The sequence below is a fragment of the Oncorhynchus gorbuscha genome, linkage group LG12 (assembly GCF_021184085.1).
Source record: "Oncorhynchus gorbuscha isolate QuinsamMale2020 ecotype Even-year linkage group LG12, OgorEven_v1.0, whole genome shotgun sequence".
Classification (NCBI taxonomy): Eukaryota; Metazoa; Chordata; class Actinopteri; order Salmoniformes; family Salmonidae; genus Oncorhynchus; species Oncorhynchus gorbuscha.
In genome coordinates, this window is record NC_060184.1 from 54,420,126 (window position 1) to 54,440,390 (window position 20,265).

The 20,265-nt window shown below is 44.4% G+C and overlaps 1 protein-coding gene across 2 annotated transcripts in view; it reads left to right on the forward strand.

The window, feature by feature from the left end:
* Positions 1–20,265, forward strand: part of LOC123991125 (cadherin-18-like) — a 412,196-nt gene that overhangs the window by 390,388 nt on the left and 1,543 nt on the right. For both annotated transcript variants that reach the window (XM_046292353.1, XM_046292352.1), the window contains one exon: positions 11,907–12,161. In XM_046292353.1, coding sequence (XP_046148309.1) covers positions 11,907–12,161 — 255 coding nt within the window. The remainder of the gene's footprint in view (positions 1–11,906; positions 12,162–20,265) is intronic.

Below are 20,265 nucleotides of genomic sequence, written 5' to 3' on the forward strand. Positions count from 1 at the left end.
CCCAATAGGTCCACAGACCACGCAATTGCCATCACACTGCACACTGCCCTATCCCATCTGAACAACAGGAATACCTATGTAAGAATGCTGTTCATTGACTACAGCTCTGCATTTAACACCATAGTACCCTCCAAACTCGTCATTAACCTGGATGCCCTGGGTCTCGACCCCGCCCTGTGAAACCGGGTCTTGGACTTTCTGATGGGCCGCCCCCGGGTGGTGAGAGTAGGAAACAACATCTCCATCCTGCAGATCCTCAACACTGGGGCCCCACAAGGTTGCGTTCTCAGCCTTCTGCTGTACTCCCTGTTCACCCATAACTGCACGCCTCCAACTCAATCATCAAGTTTGCAGACGACACTATAGTGGTAGGCTTGATTACCAACAATGACGAGATTGCCTATAGTGAGGAGGTGAGGGCCCTCAGAGTGTGGTGTCAGGAAAAGAACCACTCACTCAATGTCAACGAAACAAAAGAGATGATCGTGGACTTCGGGGAACAGCAGAGGGAGTATCCCTCCATCCACATCGACAGGACAGTAGTGGAGAAGTTGGATAGTTTTAAGTTCCTCGAAGTACAAATCACGGACAAACTGAAATGTTCCACCCACACAGAGAGAGTGGTGAAGAAGGAGCAACAGCACCTCTTCAACTTCAGGAGGCTGAAGACATTTGGCTAAAACACTCACAAACTTTTACAGATGCACAATCGAGAGCATCCTGTTGGGCTGTATAACCACCTGGAACGACAACTGGTCCACCCACAACCGCAAGGCTCTCCAGATGGTAGTGCGGTCTGCACAACGCATCAACGGGGACAAACTACCTGCCCTCCAGGACACCTACACCACCCGATGTCACAGGAAGGCCAAAATCATCATCAAGGACAACAACCACCCGAACCACTGCCTGTTCACCCCGCTATTATCCAGAAGGCGAGGTCAGTACAGGTGCATCAAAGCTGTGACCGAGAGACTAAAAAATGTCTTCTATCTCAAGGCCATCAGACTGTTAAACAGCCATCACTAACATAGAGTGTCTGCTGCCAATTTACAGACTCAAATAGATTTAATTTAGGTATCACTAATCACTTTAAACAACGCAACTTTAATGATGTCTACATATCCTAAATTACTCATCTCATTTGTATATACTGTATTCTATATCATCTAATGCATCTTGCCTATGCCGCACGGCCATCGCTCATCCATATATTTATATGTACATATTCTTATTCATGTAGAAACCAATGGGATGTTCGTGGGGGAGGGGGGGCATTCATGTAGGAATCAATGGGATGCTCAAGGGAATGCTCACATGCAGGAATGCTCCAAATTGCAGGCTGCAGTTGCACTTAATTGAAAACAGTGGTCGAAATGTGTTTGTGTGAAACTAAAAATGATGCAAAATAGTATGCATGCAACTGGGTTTGCCCTTGAATTGTCTGTCCAACTTGACATCATGTTTTCTTCCAATTTTAGATAGGTACACACAAGTCACAGACTATCTCTGAACAATTTCCTTCTCAGGATTGATCAAATGTGCCTATATCTTACCTTTGTCGATTGCGGCTTGATTTGATTAAATTATACTAATACACTCTTGTAAAAATGTGGGTTCTACCTAGAACCCTATATCTAACCCTCTATGAACGCTTCTACCAAGAACAATTTTATCCTCTAAAGGTTCTTCTTAGAACCTTCTAATTAAATCAAACCAAAGTTTATTTGTCACGTGCGCCGAATACAACAGGTATGGACCTTACAGTGAAATTCTCACTTACAGGCCCTAACCAACAATGCAATTCTTAAGTAAAGAATAGGTAATATGTGAACAATAGATTAGTAAAGAAATAAAAAAACAATAGAAAAAGACATTGAAAATAACAGTAGTGAGGCCATATACAGTAGCAAGGCTATAACAGTAGCGAGGCTAAATACAGTGCCTTGCGAAAGTATTCACCCCCTTTGCCATTTTTCCTATTTAGTTGCCTTACAAACTGGAATTAAAATAGATTTATTGTGAGTTTGTATCATTTGATTTACACAACATGCCTACCACTTTGAAGATGCAAAATATGTTTTATTATGAAACTAAAGAAAACTTAAGCGTGCATAACTTTTCATCCCACCAAAGTCAATACTTTGTAGAGCCCAGTCTCAAATCTCTGGAAGACTGAAACAGTTTTCCCACAATAATTTCCCTGTATTTAGCACCTTCCATCATTCCTTCAATTCTGACCAGTTTCCCAGTCCCTGCTGATGAAAAACATCCCCGCAGCATGATGCTGCCACCACCATGCTTCACTGTGGGGATGAAGTTCTCGGGGGGATGGGAGGTGTTGTTTTTGTGCCAGAGATAGGTATTCCCTTGATTGTCAAAAAGCTACATTTTAGTCTCATCTGACCAGAATACCTTCTTCCATATGTTTGGGGAGTCTCCCACATGCCTTTTGGCATACACCAAATGTGTTTGCTTATTTTTTCTTTTAAGCAATGGTTTTTTTTATGGCCACTCTTCCGTAAAGCCCAGCTCTGTGGAGTGTACGGCTTAAAGTGGTCCTATGGAGAGATACCCCAATCTCTGATGTAAAGCATTGCAGCTCCTTCAGGTTTATCTTTCGTCTCTTTGTTGACTCTGATTAATGCCCTCCTTGCCTGGTCCGTGAGTTTTGGTGGGCGGCCCTCTCTTGGCAGGTTTATTGTGGTGCCATATTCTTTACATTTTTTAATAATGGATTTAATGGTGCTCTGTGGGCTGTTCAAAGTTTTGGATATTTTTTTATAACCCAACCCTGATCTGTACTTCTCCACAACTTTGTCCCTGACCTTTTTGGAGAGCTCCTTGGTTTTCATGGTGCCTCTTGCTTGGTGGTGCTCCTTGCATAGTGGCGTTGCAAATTCTGGGGCCTTTCAGGACAGGTGTTGATTGCACATAATTATTAATTATTATAATTGTTATTTCTGAAGGTAATTGGTTGCACCAGAACTTATTTAGGGGCTTCATAGCAAAGGGGGTGAATACATATGCACGCTCCACTTTTCCGTTTATTTTTTTTTGCTGCATTTTTTGAAATAAGTCTTTTTTTTATTTCACTTCACCAATTTGGAATATTTTGTGCATGTCCAACATGATGTCCAAATAAAAAACAATTTAAATTACAAGTTGTATGCAACAAAATAGAAAAAACACCAAGGGGGTGAGTACCTTTGCAAGGCACTGTACATGCACCGGTTAGTCGGGTTAGTTGAGTTAGTATGTACATGTAGGTATGGTTAAAGTGACTATGCATATATGATGAACAGAGAGTAGCAGTAGCGTAAAAGGGGGTTTGGCGGGTGATGGGTGACGGGACAAAATGCAGATTGTTCAGGTAGCCAATGTGCGGGGGCACCGGTTAGTCGGGCTAATTGAGGTAGTATGTACATGAATGTATAGTTAAAGTGACAATCCATATATGATAAACAGAGAGTAGCAGCAGCGTAAAAGAGGGGTTGGGGGGGCGGGACAATGCAAAGAGTCCTGGTAGCCATTTGATTACCTGATCACTTAATGAAGAGTTTTACCGATAACCCTTTTATCATTGCAGGGTTCTTCCTATAACCCTTGATGAACGGTTCCACCGTAATTAGGAGTACTATCTTGGATTCACTTTCTGTTAGTGTGAGTTCCTTCCTCAAAAACTCATCAATAGTTCCTATTCCCATTCGTTTGCAATACAGACTCCCACTCTCTGTCTCTTCACGTGGCCATTTTACCCTTTTACTTCTCTTTATCCATGAACAAAGCATGTTTCTTGTTTAGTCGTACTGAAATGCCACTATTTCATTTTTTAGTATTATTATCTTTAGCTGCATTGCTGGAAAAATAGCCTATACTAAGCATTTCACTGTTTGTTTACACCTATAGTTTACAAATGTGGCATGTGGCAAATAACATTTGATTTGATTTGAATTAAGATATATTTTTTTCAGGTTTCAGTCTGTACTGTACTCACAGTGTTAGCAGCTAGTCAGAGTGTGAGTCATAGAACCCACCCTGCACGTACTGTTGACTCTGTACTCTATTTGATATCCTCTTAAAAATAAAAGTGCACGTTGGAACCAAATAAGGTTATTGAGAGCTATGCCATATGGGAACCATTTTAGGGTCTCTGAATAACCATAAATGTGAAAATCCCAGACAAGGAATGTTTCCGCTCTCCATGATCAGAATTGAATAGCCCTGCTGTAGGGTTTAGTTGCATATTTTCCAGGGTTTTTGCATGTGAGCTTCCAGTACCAGCCATGACTGTATTTTCTAGTGACAGAGACATTGTTGTTGCATTCATTCCTTTCCTGTGGTTTTCACTGAGTCCGTTCCTAAGTGAATATCATTCAAATGTATATTTTAAGACAATACATATTTCGTAAGGCCTTCTTTTGATGTCCTAGTTTTATGCTAATATAGAGGCCTGAAACTCAGTACATGCCACATCAGTCACATTTTGCTTGATCAAAAAGTGATGTTTAACTCCTTATAGAATCTATCCTGAGTGGGGATATCCAACATTTGGAAATATTCACCTGCAGAGTTCTCCAAGGAACCTTAAGAGCTGAGGTAGAACCCTTTTAAGAATCCTTTCCCCCGTATAGAGTAAGCTCTTGCCTCTTTACAGCAGGCTCTTGCACTACTACAGAGGTTGGGAGTGGATGTCTGTCTGCCAGCGCCTAATACTTCCCATCTGTTGTCGTGAAATTTAAGAAAATTCTTCACTCACCCTCAGACAGACAACCCCTCCTCCCCCCTCCCTCAACACCTCCTCCCTCATCCCTCTCTCCACCCCCAGTCTCCCTGTTATGTTCAAAATGGTCCTCATAGACACAACATCTTGGATTTTGCATCCCAAATGGCACCCTATTCACTTTATAGTGCATTACTTTTGACCAGGGACCATTGGGTACTATATAAGGAATAGAGTGCCATTTAGGGAAGGAATAGAGTGCTATTTGTGACAAATCCTGTGCCCTATTATTGCGTTACTGCAGCTGCAAACACTTTTACACTTTTAGCCATAAAAGCTAGGTTAAAGAAAACACACTGGCTAAGTGATACGTTCTGAACGCTGCTATTGTTAAGGGTGTTATGTCGTCTCTGGTTTCAGCTGACTGCCCGTTTCTGCATTTTAAAACAGCCCTGAAAGCATTACGGATACTTCAGAGGCCCATTTCTCCTGTCTGTTTGCAACCCCAACTTTGCTGAATCTCTAAAGCTATTATAAATCCTGAATTCCATTGTGTGCTATTCTCTGTTCTTTTCAGAATGAGTAGTTATTATTTCATTATTTCACAATCAAAAAGCCATGGCGTAATTTATGTTGCAGTGTTTCATTAAACAATGTCTATGGGAAAGAGGTATGTAAGACAACAGCTGATGCACACAATGCAATCGTGAGTTGTAGGATCTGGGGCTCGTCTCAAATAATGCTGGTAAAGTAGCGCAGTGTATCCCACATTTTGTTACATTATCTACATAAAAAAAAGATAAACAGACGTTGCCTTTCCCAATGGTGATTTCCAATTACTCAACATTACATCCCTCTATGATCTGAGTTTTCTGTGCCACATCATTGCGGTGACATTTGCTTTTCTTCACTGTTAATTATCTAGAAGGCTATGTTTTCTAAACAACCCAGTTATTTGTATAGATCAATAGATTTGTGAAGGCCTTTCATACAGAGGACCTTTTGTTATTCCAAGCTAACCAGCTTGGTAGAAAGCAACGCTGTTATCTGAGCCAGCTAGACATTACGCAATCTGTATCTTTGAAGAAAGGTAATTTCCTATTGAGCTGCAGCTTTCACAGCTTCTGCAGCTTCTGCAGCTTTCACCATGAATGCAGTCTCCACTAACGCGGGAATATTGCCTTTAGTCAAAATGACACCAGTGGGGATGGCTGATGTTTAATGGGCTCTTAACAACCCGTGCTATTTTGATAGTTTTTTCACATTGTTTTTAATTTATTTTGCACATAATGTTGCTGCTACCGTCTCTTATTACTCACCTTGAACTGGACGAATCCTTTTTCTTTAATGAGTCGGACGAGAGGGATTTACTCCAGACACCCGAACAGGCCCTCATCCCCGTCATTTGCAGCAGAAAGAGACAGAGGTTTCGCGGAAGGAGATCGGGGTGCATTGTGAGGATCCGGTGACGAGTGGCTAATCTGCCTTTGCCAAGCGTACTATTGGCCAATGTACAATCGCTGGATAATAAAGTGGACGAACTACAAGAACGTATATCCTACCAACGGGACATTAAAAACTGTAATACAGCCACGACTGTGTTTGTATTACAGGGACATTAAAAACTGTTCAGCCACGACTGTGTTTCACAAGTCGTGGCTGAACGACGACATGAATAACATACAGCTGGCAGGTTATACACTGTATCGGTAGGATAGAACAGTCGCCTCTGGTAAGACAACCAAGCTGGTCTGACCAGCATGATCTATCTGGTTATGGTGCAGACCAGTATGGTCTAGCTGGTCAAGCTGGTCTGAACAACATGGTCTAGCTCAGGCCTGGTCAATTATTTTCCATGGAGGGCCACATTAGATTATATTTTTGCCATCGCGGGCCAGAATGATATTACAGGATTATACATCATGTGTATGACTGTGTTGACAGATATATCTACTATAAATCACATCCATGTCACGCCCTGGTCGAAGTATTTTGTGTTTATCTTCATGTATTGGGTCAGGCCAGGGTGTGGCATGGGTTTTTGTATGTGATGTGTATATATTGGGATTGTAGCTAGTGGGGTGATCTAGCAAAGTCTATGGCTGTCTGGAGTGGTTCTCAATCAGAGGCAGGTGTTTATCGTTGTCTCTGATTGGGAACCATATTGAGGCAGCCATATTCTTTGAGTTTGTCGTGGGTGATTGTCCTTAGTGTCCTTGTTCCTGTCTATGTGTTCGTGTACACAAGTATAGGCTGTTTCGGTTTTCGTTACGTTTATTGTTTTTTTGTAGTGTTTGTATTTAGATTCGTGTTACGTTTGTTTATTAAAACATGGATCGCAATCTACACGCTGCATTTTGGTCTGACTCTCCTTCACCACAAGAGAACCGTTACAGAATCACCCACCACACCTGGACCAAGCAGCGTGGTAACAAGCAACAGCGGCGCAATGAGGAATGGACATGGGACGATATATTGGATGGCAAGGGTTGCTACACATGGGAGGAGATCCTGGCGGGAAGGGATTGCCTTCCATGGGAACAGGTAGAGGCAGCGAGGAGAGCAGAGGCAGCCGGAGAGAGGAGCCGGCGATATGAGGGAACACGGTTGGCAAGGAAGCCCGGGAGTCAGCCCCAAAAATTTCTTGGGGGGTGGCTCACAGGGAGTATGGCTACGCCAGGTAGGAGACCTGCGCAAACTCCCTGTGCTTACCGGGGGGCTAGAGAGACCGGGCAGGCACCGTGTTATGCAGTGGTGCGCACGGTGTCCCCAGTGCGGGTGCATAGCCCGGTGCGGTATATTCCAGCTCCGCGTATCGGCCGGGCTAGATTGAGCGTCGAGCCAAATGCCATGAAGCCGGCTCTATGCATCTGGTCCCCAGTGCGTCTCCTTGGGCCGGCTTACATGGCACCAGCCTTGCGCTCGGTGTCTCCGGTTCGCCTGCATAGCCCAGTGCGGACTATTCCACCTCGCCACACTGGCAGGGCGACCGAGAGTATTCAACCAGGTAAGGTTGGGCAGGCTCGGTGCTCAATAGCTCCAGTGCGCCTGCACGGTCCGGTCTATCCAGTACCACCTCCACACCCCAGCCCTCCAGTAGCAGCTCCCCGCAGCAGGCTTCCTGTGCGTGTCCTCGGTTCAGTACCACCAGTGCCAGCACCACGCCTCTCCAGCGCTGTCGGAGCCTTTCTCCTCTCCTGCGCTGCCAGAGTCTCCCGTCTGTTCAGCGCAGCCAGAGCTGCCAGCCTGCATGGAGCAGCCAGAGCTGCCAGCCTGCATGGAGCATCCAGACTGTCAGTCTGCATGGAGCAGCCAGAGATGTCAGTCTGCATGGAGCAGCCAGAGATGTCAGTCTGCATGGAGCAGCCAGAGATGTCAGTCTGCATGAAGCAGCCAGAGCTGTCAGTCTCCATGAAGCAGCCAGAGCTGCCAGTCTGCAAGGAGCTGCCAGTCAACCAGACTCTTCCAGATCTGCCAGTCAACCAGACTCTTCCAGATCCGCCAGTCAACCAGAATCTTCCAGATCCGCCAGTCAACCAGACTCTTCCAGATCCGCCAGTCAACCAGACTCTTCCAGATCCGCCAGTCAGCCAGACTCTTCCAGATCTGCCAGTCAACCAGACTCTTCCAGATCTGCCAGTCAACCAGACTCTTCCAGATCTGCCAGTCAGCCGGGATCTGCCAGAACTGCCAGTCGGCCAGGATCTGCCAGTTCGCCAGGATCTGCCAGTCGGCCAGGATCTGCTAGTCGGCCAGGATCTGCCAGTCAGCCAGGATCCGCCAGGATCTGCCAGTCAGCCAGGATCTGCCAGTCAGCCAGGATCTGCTGAAACCACCAGCCAGCCAGGATCTGGTAGATCTATCTACCTGCCTGAGCTTCCTCTCACTCCTGAGCTTCCTCTCACTCCCGAGCTTCCTCTCACTCCCGAGCTTCCTCTCACTCCCGAGCTTCCTCTCACTCCCGAGCTTCCTCTCGCTCCTGAGCTTCCTCTCACTCCCGAGCTTCCTCTCACTCCCGAGCTTTCCCTCAGTCCCGAGCTGCCTCAGTCCCGAGCTGCTCCTCAGTCCAGTGGGGTTCTGGGTGAGGACTACTAGGCCATGGTCGGCGGCGAGGGTGGACTATCTCGGGACGCGAGGAGAGGGGACTAAGACATTGACTGAGTGGGGTCCACGTCCCGCGCTGGAGCCGCCACCATGGACACACGCCCACCCGGACCCTCCCTATTGTTTTGAGGTGCGTTCGGGAGTCCGCACCTTAGGGGGGGGGTTCTGTCACGCCCTGGTCGAAGTATTTTGTGTTTATCTTCATCTATTGGGTCAGGCCAGGGTGTGGCATGGGTTTTTGTATGTGGTGTGTATATATTGGGATTGTAGCTAGTGGGGTGATCTAGCAAAGTCTATGGCTGTCTGGAGTGGTTCTCAATCAGAGGCAGGTGTTTATCGTTGTCTCTGATTGGGAACCATATTTAGGCAGCCATATTCTTTGAGTTTGTCCTGGGTGATTGTCCTTAGTGTCCTTGTTCCTGTCTGTGTTAGTGTACACAAGTATAGGCTGTTTCGGTTTTCGTTACGTTTATTGTTTTTTTGTAGTGTTTGTATTTAGATTCGTGTTACGTTTGTTTATTAAAACATGGATCACAATCTACACGCTGCATTTTGTTCCGACTCTCCTTCACACCTAGAAAACCGTTACAATCCAGGTATACTACTTTACTGAAATATTTACTGTTTTAACATGCACAGAAATAAACCACATCCATGTTCTCCTTTTGGTAGGTATTTTCATTATTAAACATTCAATGAACTACAAGGAGGGAAAAGTACATTTTGCATTCAGCACCACGGACAGAACTCTTGTTAACGGGTATGCACAACAACACAAGAAAGAGAGAGAGCTCAACATTACATTCAAACTACTCAATCAGTGTGAGGAGTGAAGTCTCTGATGGGTATTGACGAGGGCAGTGAAGTCAGGTGTAGTTTCTGACATCGCTATGCACAGGATTGCTGAGAGGTGAGAGTCAGTAAGAGATGATCTGTGCCTTGACTTGTTATATTTCATCACTGAAAATGTCTGTTCACATACATATGTTGACCCAAACCGTACAAACAACTTCTGACCATAACTCCTAATAATTGGAAAGTTTTGTTCATCGAGCGACATTGTTTTGAATAGTTCTCCAATCACTGCATTAGACTGAAGATCGATAAGCTCAAGTTGCAGGTCAGTGGGAGCGTTATCCACATTGAAGGTGAAAAGAGAGGAAACCAACTGCATGTCATTTTCCAACACTTTGAAATCCTCAAAAGGACGAGAAAACTCACCATTCAAAGCACGCAGCAGCGATGTATACTTCTCCCGCTGATCATCTGATAGGGAACAGACTAGTAGTGTCGGAAGGTAGGTGAGATTGTTGGCTTCTACTTGGTGGGTCAGGAGGAGAAATGTTCCATTGAAGGATTTGACAAGGCTGTACATCTGATGTGAAAAAAGACCCTTCCCTTGTAGTTTGGAATTCAGTTCATTCTTGAGGGCCATTAATGTCTACAGGGAAGGAAAAATCAGCCAACCATTCTTTATCTTGCAGTTGAGGGAAATCCACATATGTTCTTTTAATTTGCAAAACTTGATTCCGCAGGCCGTAATGAATCAGGTCGCGGGCCGGCCTTTACCCAGGCCTGGTCTAGCTGGTTATGCATGCAGATCGTTATGATTTCACTGGTGACCAGCCTTCGCTGTGTTTTGGTCACTTGTGACCAGCGTAAGCTAAAGCAAAAATAGCACCAAGTGACATTATGTTGACAAAAGGATGTTTAATTCCCATTGGAATCCAACCAGAGTGAATCCCAATGAATCCCAAAATCTGCATCCAGAAGGACTACCAGGGTGAAAAGGATGATTTAATGAGACTACCTAAAGCATCTAAACTGGAACAAACCTTTTAGTAATAGGTGCAATGAATCCACTTATCATATTTGATTACTTTAGATATGTTATTTATCTTTGTGTCACACAAGATCAATTAATTGATTCATTAATCAATCAGTGTGCATGCAAAACACATATATTGTAATAAACAATTAAAAAAATATATAATATTCTCTTTTGCCAGCTGCCTGAATTTCCTCCTACTCCACTGTATGATACAGATTTTTAAAAGATTAGAACCAATAGACATTCTGTCATTTTTCCCTTTGGGGAAAGCTTTTTGGGTGCTACATAGAACCCTTTTATTTGTCCCTGCACACCAGGAGGCTCTCATGGAGTTTATATTATCTTGGATCTGGGCTTCAGAAATGCAAGCTATGATCGTGAATACCAAACATCACTCTCTCTTTCTTTTCTTTATCTTACAGCTCTCTCTCTCTCTCTCTCTCTCTCTCTCTCTCTCTCTCTCTCTCTCTCTCTCTCTCTCTCTCTCTCTCTCTCTCTCTCTCTCTCTTCCGCCCCCTCCTGTCTTGCTGATAGTGTGATACGGCGAGTCTGAGTTAATAAAGCTTGAAGTACGTGTTGTCATTCCGACTGTCAATCATTGTAATTATTCCATAGATGGAGTAGAGATTAGAGTGTGAGGTGGTGGAGGTCTAGGAACACTAGTTTGGTAGCTACTACTTTACACTACAGTGCCGTCTGTATGGAGGACGTGTTTTCACAGTGAAGAGAGAGGAGCCAGTGCCTCTCGCAACCTCCACTGGAATATCTCCTTTACCTCCTTTATTGCCCTTTTTCCATCTTTCTTTCTCTTTCCTTCCTGTCTCACCTTTATTAGTAGAGTGGCCTCGTGAATGTTCAACGTGAACTGCTTATTTCGTGGTTTATTGGAATGACTCGGATATGAACTATAACAGGAACAAAAAGTAAACAACAAGCAGAGTTAACAGACACAGCGAAAGAGACATTTACCAGCTTGAAAGAGACAAGAAGTATGTATGTGTATATCGGTAGACTTGTGGAATAGAAGAATGTTCTATTTCAAAGTGAAAGTACATTTGCTCGCTGTCTCCATTAAAAATCCATCTGTGAAAGTGGGTTAGAATGGATCGCTCTGGACAGAATCCCCCCTAATGGGAAGTGCGGCCTGGGTAGCTAGTCGTCCTGAATGAGTCCTCTCCTCTAATTTGTCCTAATGAGTGTACTTTCTCTCTCTCTCTCCGCTCTCTCTCTGTCTCTCTCTCGTTCCAGACAACACGGCCAGTATCATTGCGCGCCGGAGGCGGTTCAGCCGACTGGTCCAGGAGTTGTATGAGCTGCCCATCGTGGTGTGGGATGGTGGGGAGCCGGCACTGAGCGGCACCAGCACTCTGACCCTGCAGGTGTGCCCATGTCAGTGGAACGGGAGGGTGCAGACGTGCCAGGATGAGAGGGGCCTCCTCTCCTCGGCAGGCCTCAGCACGGGGGCCCTGATCGCCATCCTGCTGTGCATCGTCATTTTACTGGGTAGGTCTTTCCTGGGTCTTTGTAACATCAAGCCTAAGGGTATGGAGGAGGTTATGGGCCACCTGGAGGGCCCCCCACCTTTGGGCGATTATTGGTGGTGATGATGGATGGTATGGGTGCAGGCCTAGATGGCATCACGCTTTAGGGCATGTTTTTGGAACACCCCGGGGGCATCTTGTCTGAGGGGCAAGGTGGTGAAGGGTATGGGTGTTAAAAACACCTGAAGACAGGGTGAAGTGTAAGGAGTAGAGCAGCAGGAGGAGGAGTGGAGACCTCACAGAAGGAGGGATGACAGACCAAGGGTAGAGGAGGAGATAGGGAGAGAGATGAATGGAAGGGTAAGGAAGGACACAAGTGGGTTTTAGAAAGAGGGAGGATAGAGACAAGGTCAGGATGATGTAGAAGTGGATAACAGAGAGTTAGTGAGATTGGGCCAGATGGGGAGATGGATGAGTGAAGAAAAAATGGACTAAGAGGGGAATAGAAGGAGGTAAAGGAAGGGATACAAGACTTTAGAGAGCGTGGCACAGAAGGGGGGTAGAGCTGTGTTAGACCTGTCCAGAGATCTTCTGATGCTTTCTATTTCCATAGAGTCAGGATAAACACACTATTTAGGTCAAATTAATGTGTTGTCTAATAATAAATGCTTTATAATCAGAGATCACAGAGAATTCATGTGCCACAAAATTCATGTGAATTTCAGCATAGGGGAAACGGCACTGCCCCCACTGCCAAATACCAACAAAGTGCCTCTCCAGAGCAAACAGAACAGCGGTAGGACAGTGAAGAGACTGTGTATAATGAACAGAGTCCGCCATCACCCACTCACCCCATCTCCCTTGGTTGTCTGTGGACATCAGTGCGTGAAGGTGATGAATATTCATATCAGTCTCACCACGGCTTTGTCAGAGACTGAGGCACCCAGCAACTAAATGCCATCATCACTGTTTGAAGCAAACACATGAGTGAGAGACCGCAGAGTGAGAGACCGCAGAGTGAGAGACCGCAGAGTGAGAGACCGCAGAGTGAGAGACCGCAGAGTGAGAGACCGCAGAGTGAGAGACCGCAGAGTGAGAGACCGCAGAGTGAGAGAGTGAGTGAGTGAGTGAGTGAGTGAGTGAGTGAGTGAGTGAGTGAGTGAGTGAGTGAGTGAGTGAGTGAGTGAGTGAGTGAGTGAGTGAGTGAGTGAGTGAGTGAGTGAGTGAGTGAGTGAGTGAGTGAGTGAGTGAGTGAGTGAGATACTGTCTGTTGCAGGAATATTGAGGTAAGGTGGGGAAGGAATTGTTAGTGTGATACAAAGCTGTTTCATGCCAAGAGAGAGATTGACTGAATGGTCTTACTGTAATGAGCCATCCTCATTATACTAAAAAACACCACAAACACACAATCACATTACACAGTACATAACAGTACAATACACCCTTCAGCACCACATTACAACAGTACATCTACCCCCCCCCCTCTCCAGCTATAAAGACAGCCCCCTTGAGGCCCCATGCCTCCGGAAACATCTCCACACTGTTGATAATTTTGTAAATCTTGAACTCAAACCTAAGACACGCAGGGACCATGCATTTGAATAATAACACTGGATCTGATGCCCCCGTCAGTCCCACCTGCTGTGCCAACTCTTGGGCAGTTTTCCACCTGCCGGCAGCCGTAGGTCTGCGAGTCTGTTGATGCTTGCTGCCATTATACGTCTGTGCAGGATGGTGAATGACCAGACCTCAAAGTGATAAGTGGGTCGTGGAACATGGGCTCCTCCCACACCCATGGCCCAGGCACCATACCCCCCCTCTCGTGTGGGTCTCAGCAGTTGCCAGGCCCTCAGTACTGCAGCACAAAAATCAGAGACCACTGCTATGTCTCTCCGGCCGCATTAGGAAAAGCTGCAGATCTAGCCCCAAACCACCAGCCCTCCTCAATAGAGCACATGCTGGTTGAGTACCTTCTCAACAAAGCACAGTATGGTAGAGTACCTTCTCTGCCGCTTTGAGTCGGATCCCTTCCACCCTGCTCTCCAGGTCCACCAGGCCTTGTCCCCTCTCCAGGTACAGAACCACCGCCCTCAGCCAGTGACGCCCCGACTAAAAAACATCCACTAACTTGCACTGCAGCTCCGCAAGCAGACCACCGGCTCCGCAAGCAGATCACCCGACTAAAAAAAATCCACTAACTTGCTCCACAAGCAGACAATTGAGAACGGCCAATTTATGCCATAGGGAGGATGCTGCCAAGTTGTTGATGATCAGCACCCTCCCTCTGTATGACACTTGGACAGGAGCCACCTCCACTTCGTCAACCTTGACAGCACTGCTTGTGACACTCCTTCCCAGTTCTTCCTAACCCACCCCACTGAGCCCAGACACCCCAAGCATCTTGAGACCCTCACAGCACACTGCAACCCCCTTCGAAACTGCAGAGGTGCCCTGTCCCTCCATGCCCCACATAACAGAGCCTCACTCTTGCTTCGTACACCCTCAAACTATTTCTTGCTCATTCTTAACCAACACTGAGACATCATCAGTATATGCTTGACACTGCTATAACTGTCGCCAACCCTATGCCTGGCTCACACACTCCCTGTAGTCTCCTGAGTAACAGGCCCAGAAAGGACAGAATAACAAGAGTGTATAGCGGCCCCGATAGAGGGCATGCCTGGCGAATGCCCTGCCCTACCCAGACTGGCCTACTGAGCCCCGACCTTGACCATACATGAAGCCCAGCATACAACACTTTAACCCAGGCCACAAAATTCTCACCATAACCAAATAAGACAACACATCGAATACATATCCATGGTCCACCCAATCTAAGGCTTCCTCCTGGCCCAAGGTAACCATTTAAAAATGTATATTTGAAAGCCTTGACAGGCATGTCCCTGATTATGAACAGATTATCAGTGATTGAGCATCCTGGTGAAAAACAAATGTCTTGTGCCAATGACTGTTGAGGAGAACGTTTCAACATTGGAGTACAGGGCTTGGCGTGTCTCTCGAGGAGGCTAAAAAGAGATTTCAGCTTGGAAAAGTTGAATATTTTCAGGAATTGGGTAATTGGGAAGCAGGATGGGAGGGGAAGAGAGAGGAGGTTCAAAAGACTGAGGGATGCAGAGGATGGGTTTGAATCTGTTGAAGCTAGTAATAACAAGGGAGAGGGTTTGTCGAGGAAGATTGGTGTTAAATCCAAACATAGCGAGCCGGACACCAGTTTGAGTTCTGGAGGTGAAATGGAAGGGGTAGAAGGTGTTGTGAGGCGCTCGGAGCCCAAGACTTGCATTGATGGACATGGTTATGATAAAGATAGGTTTGGTCCAGTGGGAGTGAGATTTTTGAAGTTGGATGGAAAAGATGGTGGGTACTGGTGAAGGTACCCCCCCCGCGCCCCCCCCCCCCCCACACACACACAGTAATAAATTCTTTATGATGGCAGCCATGTTTGTTTCTGTTTGACAAGCAGAAATGGACAAATCCCAGAATACCATTCGCTTTAATTAAGACGCAAATAAACAAAGTCAAAGATGGCTGCACCCATTGCCCGAATAAGACCAACTTAGTTTGTTCACTTTTGCATTTATTACAAAATCTTCGATGAGCTTGTTAAAATGTCCGATGTGATTGTATACAAGAACTGAAGCACATGACTTGAAAAGTAATTTGCCTGTTTTTAACAAATTACAAAGCAAATAGTGTTATCACCTCAAAGATGATCAATACAAGCCTACTGCCTAGCCAAGCTAAAACAGCTTGCCAGATTTGAATTTTTTTCGGGGGGTTTCTAGTCAGTAATACTTGAAGTTTATACAAATGTAAACACGTTTTGGAAAGAGATTGATAACTGGTCCATCCACGTAACATTCAGCCCGTAGATGACGCCAATGTAAAAACCTAGATAATCCTGTCTAGCTCCTAAATTTAAGAAATTATATCTACAACCTCGCCTCACTCGTGCCACGGTCTCTGCACATGTAGCTGATCACACGCACACACCATTCAATCTGATCATCCACACAAACTACCTCACTTTGTTGCTTACATGACTTTGTCCACTACCCTGTTCTCACTCTCCTCCGCCCGACCGGGCTTAAACCTATCCAAGCCATAACAACTCACTGCGTTTGACGATTGCGAAATATCTTTCTTGCTTGGCAATGTGGCAGGCATCTGTAGGCGACATGTCCAGTTGTAATAATACATTGACATGATGATAAAATGTTGTCACAGCTGTAGCCTAATTTTTCCAGGTGAAAATACATTCAATTAATTCAAACAAATGAACAAAAACTATTTAGGATGCCAGCGTTTCCCTTAGCGATGGTCAGCATATGTAATACAGCGCATTCGGAAAGTATTCAAACCCCTTGACCTCTTACACATTTTGTTACATTACAGCCTTATTCTAAAATTGATTAAATAAAAACATTCCCTCATCAATCTACGCACAACACCCCATAATGACAAAACAGAAAAAGGTTTTTAGAAATTCTTGCAAAAAAAAACAACAAACAGAAATACCTTATTTACATAAGTATTCAGACCTTTTAATATGAGACTCGAAATTGAGCTCAGGGGCATCCTGTTTCCATTGATCATCCTTGAGATGTTCCTACGACTTGATTGTAGTCCAGCTGTGGTAAATTCAATTGATTGGACATTATTTGGAAAGGTATAAACCTGTCTATATAAGGTCCCACAGTTGACAGTGCATGTCAGAGCAAAAAAAAAGCCATCCGGTCAAAGCCATCAGAGCTCAGAGACAGGATTGTGTTGAGGCTCAGATCTGGGTACCAAAACATTTCCGCAGCATTGAAGGTCCCTAAGAACACAGTGGCCTCCATCATTCTTAAATGGAAGAAGATTGGCTGGACACCCAGCCAAACTGAGCAATCGGGGGAGAAGGGCCTTGGTCAAGGAGGTGACCAAGAACACGAAGGTTACTCTGACAGAGCTCCAGAGTTCCTCTGTGGAGATGGGAGAACCTTCCAGAAGGGCAACCATCTGCAATCAGCACTTTATGGTAGAGTGACCAGACGGAAGCCACTCCTCAGTAAAAGGCGCAGCCTGCTTGGAGTTTGCCAAAAGGCACCTAAAGACTCTCAGACCATGAGAAACAAGATTCTCTGGTCTGATGACACCAAGATTGAACTACTTGGCATGAATACCAGGCGTCATATCTGGAGGAAACCTGACACCATCACTATGGCGACGCATGGTGGTGTAGGCATATGTATATATTTTTTTTACTTTATTTCCTTTCCGGCCCACAGGATGGGTTGTTAATGTTTGTCTCTGTGTTATGATTATGGTGGTTAATGCTTTGTATTTGTGTACCTTTAAACTCTTGGCCGCTAGAATATCTTAGTGAGCAAAATTCAAAACAAAGCCAAATTAGTAAGTGCGGTCGACCTTTAATCAATGTACACGCAAAAACAGATATTGAAACAAACCATTCCAAAAATCTGCCTGCAATGAGCATGCTGGGAAATATGATAATGATTGGAGTAAAATTCTGTTTATTCATGTGAAGAACAAAAAATATATTTTTCAACCCATATGATCTAGTACACAAAACATTTACAAATATAATGGTATAATATTTTTTTTAAACATTGTGAATGAATATGCCTTTTCATACTTCATAATATGTCCATATATCATTAAAATCTGTTTTAAGAACATGTACTCAAAATATTTTTCCTTCTTTACCAAACATACCATGACATTATTAATAGTCAAACAGACAAGGGAGAAGGGCTACGTAAAGGCCTTGATTTTGTTGTTCTGAGCACATGCAATGTGTCTGACGTAAAACAAATGTTTGACTTCCACACAAAATTACTTATTTTATTATTTTAGGCTTAAGGGAGTGTGTAGGTCGCATACTTTATCGTAGAGCTATGAAAGTTATGTATTTAGATCTGCCTGCTCAAGACAAGTTCAGCGATGGCTTTGCCATGTCTGTGCCGTGAAGCAGTCGAGCTGGATACATCTTTCTGCCCTTTTGACGTAACATTGGAGTGAAGTGATATAAATTGATATAATGATGTAGCCGACCACCAGCAGGAGGCAATGCACGTTTATTCGACAGAGGACATTGACATGGTCCTAGGAAGCTCTAGATGTCTGTCTTCTGATTCATAAAACGGTGAGAAATCAACAAAATGTGTAATGTAAACATCTACATATATTTTTGTAAGTAATTCCAGTGCCCAATTTCGGGGGCTGTCAACTTAAGAGGTTAGGGAAAACCCGATTTTTAACAAGGTCGTGACCGTTAGGAAAAAAATCTAATGTTCCGCCTCGACCTAGCTCAAAATCTAGGCATTGGATAATAACTACAGCCTTCGTAAAGACTACAGCCTTCGTAAAGTGATCATTGAATTTGCCATGTTTCAGAGGTTACAAGTTTGTATGTGTAACAGTTTTTATTAAATGAATAATTTATTGCTCTCATGTGCCCAATCAAAACCAACTATGTGCAACTTTTTTTATAGCATTTCTGACCACGCTAATATCTTTTTCATCTGAATCTCAGGAGTTCTAAAACCGGGTACAGCAACTCGGTTGCTCAACAACTCAGCATCACAAGCCTTCTCACACTCTTATCCCTTGATGTGTCACTGTTGTCGCTTTGGTGTGATAGTGATGGCATTGGGCTACAATAGGTTGTGTAAGCTGTGTGGTTGTTTTACAACAAAAAAAGTCAAATAGGTGGTAAAACATCAACAACACACAGCTTGCTTGTGTGACCTGTGTGTAGTCAAAATAAAATGCAATGCTTGCTAACACGTTTAGTTGCGTCAGTGGTTCCCAACCAGGGGTACTAGGACCCCTGGGGGTAATTGGCCTAACCACAAGGGGGTACTTGTACTCATGAGACCATAGACTTACTAGTAAAATGCACATTAGGGGGTACTTCAGGGGTACTCCGGGCAGTCTTAAATTCAGTTAGTGTTACACTAACCGAAAAAGGGTGGGAACCACTGAGCTACATGATAAAATTTGTCTGTTTTCAACAAATCAACTGTTTGAGATGGTTGTCTTTTAACCAAGCAAGATAAACAAATGTTCAATCAGCACTGAGTGAATGAACAAAAAAAACGTTTTGGAACAAATGCTTCCTATCATCACCAGAGTGTCCATTTAAATAGACTGTCAAGTTAACATGTTTACGACTGGGTTTGTAGCGTAATGGTTAGCGTTACCACCTAGGGCTCTACATTTTCTCATTTATAGTTTGACAGGCACACACACACACACCACACACACACACCCACACACGTATTTACATTTATTAGGTGGCTCTTAAAAGAGCCTTTGGGTTCGTAGAGTGGCAGACAAGTGACTGAGTGTGGTGGTGTATACTACTGTGTGCGTCTTGCTAGAACGGAGCAGAGACCTGGGCCAGTTTCCACAAAGCATCTCAGAAAGGGTCTTAGGAATCCTGTTAACCTGATTTAAGGCTAAATAAATCCCAGTTTAGAGTATGTTTTAGGATGATGTTAAGACACTGCCCAGACAAACTCTGAGCTAGGAGTAAAATCAATTCATAAAGGTTTCTCAGCTGGTAATCATGACAGTTTGAGGTACTGCCCAGGGCCCATATCCACTAAGCGTCTCAGAGTAGAAAATTGTTTGTAAGTGCTGAGAATAGAGCCATTTTATTCCTACTATTTTGGGTAAAAATAAAAACTAACCAAGTCAACAGATATTTAGGAGACCTCATGAGCTGTCCAAACCAGTTAAGAGTTACCATCAAGCATCTTAATAATATAATAATGCAGCAAGTCAATAGTTCCGGCACCACATACAGTTGTTTTCAGTTGTTAAAGTAATGTTTTAATATTTCTGTTTTGATATGATCAATACATAAATACTCTAGACCTACATACAACAGTATCTCTTGCGGTTTTGACAATGATTTCACAATGCTAATTTCCTATTACATTAAAATATGTAATGTGCAAAAATAAAGAATTGGCCCTTAACAGAAGTAGTGAACTATTAGAGAATAGGGTGTCATTTGGGACTCAGCCTATAATGAGAAGATTCTCATCAGCATCCTAGCAGCTTGCATTCAGAGCATCCTCACAGCTAATACTGAT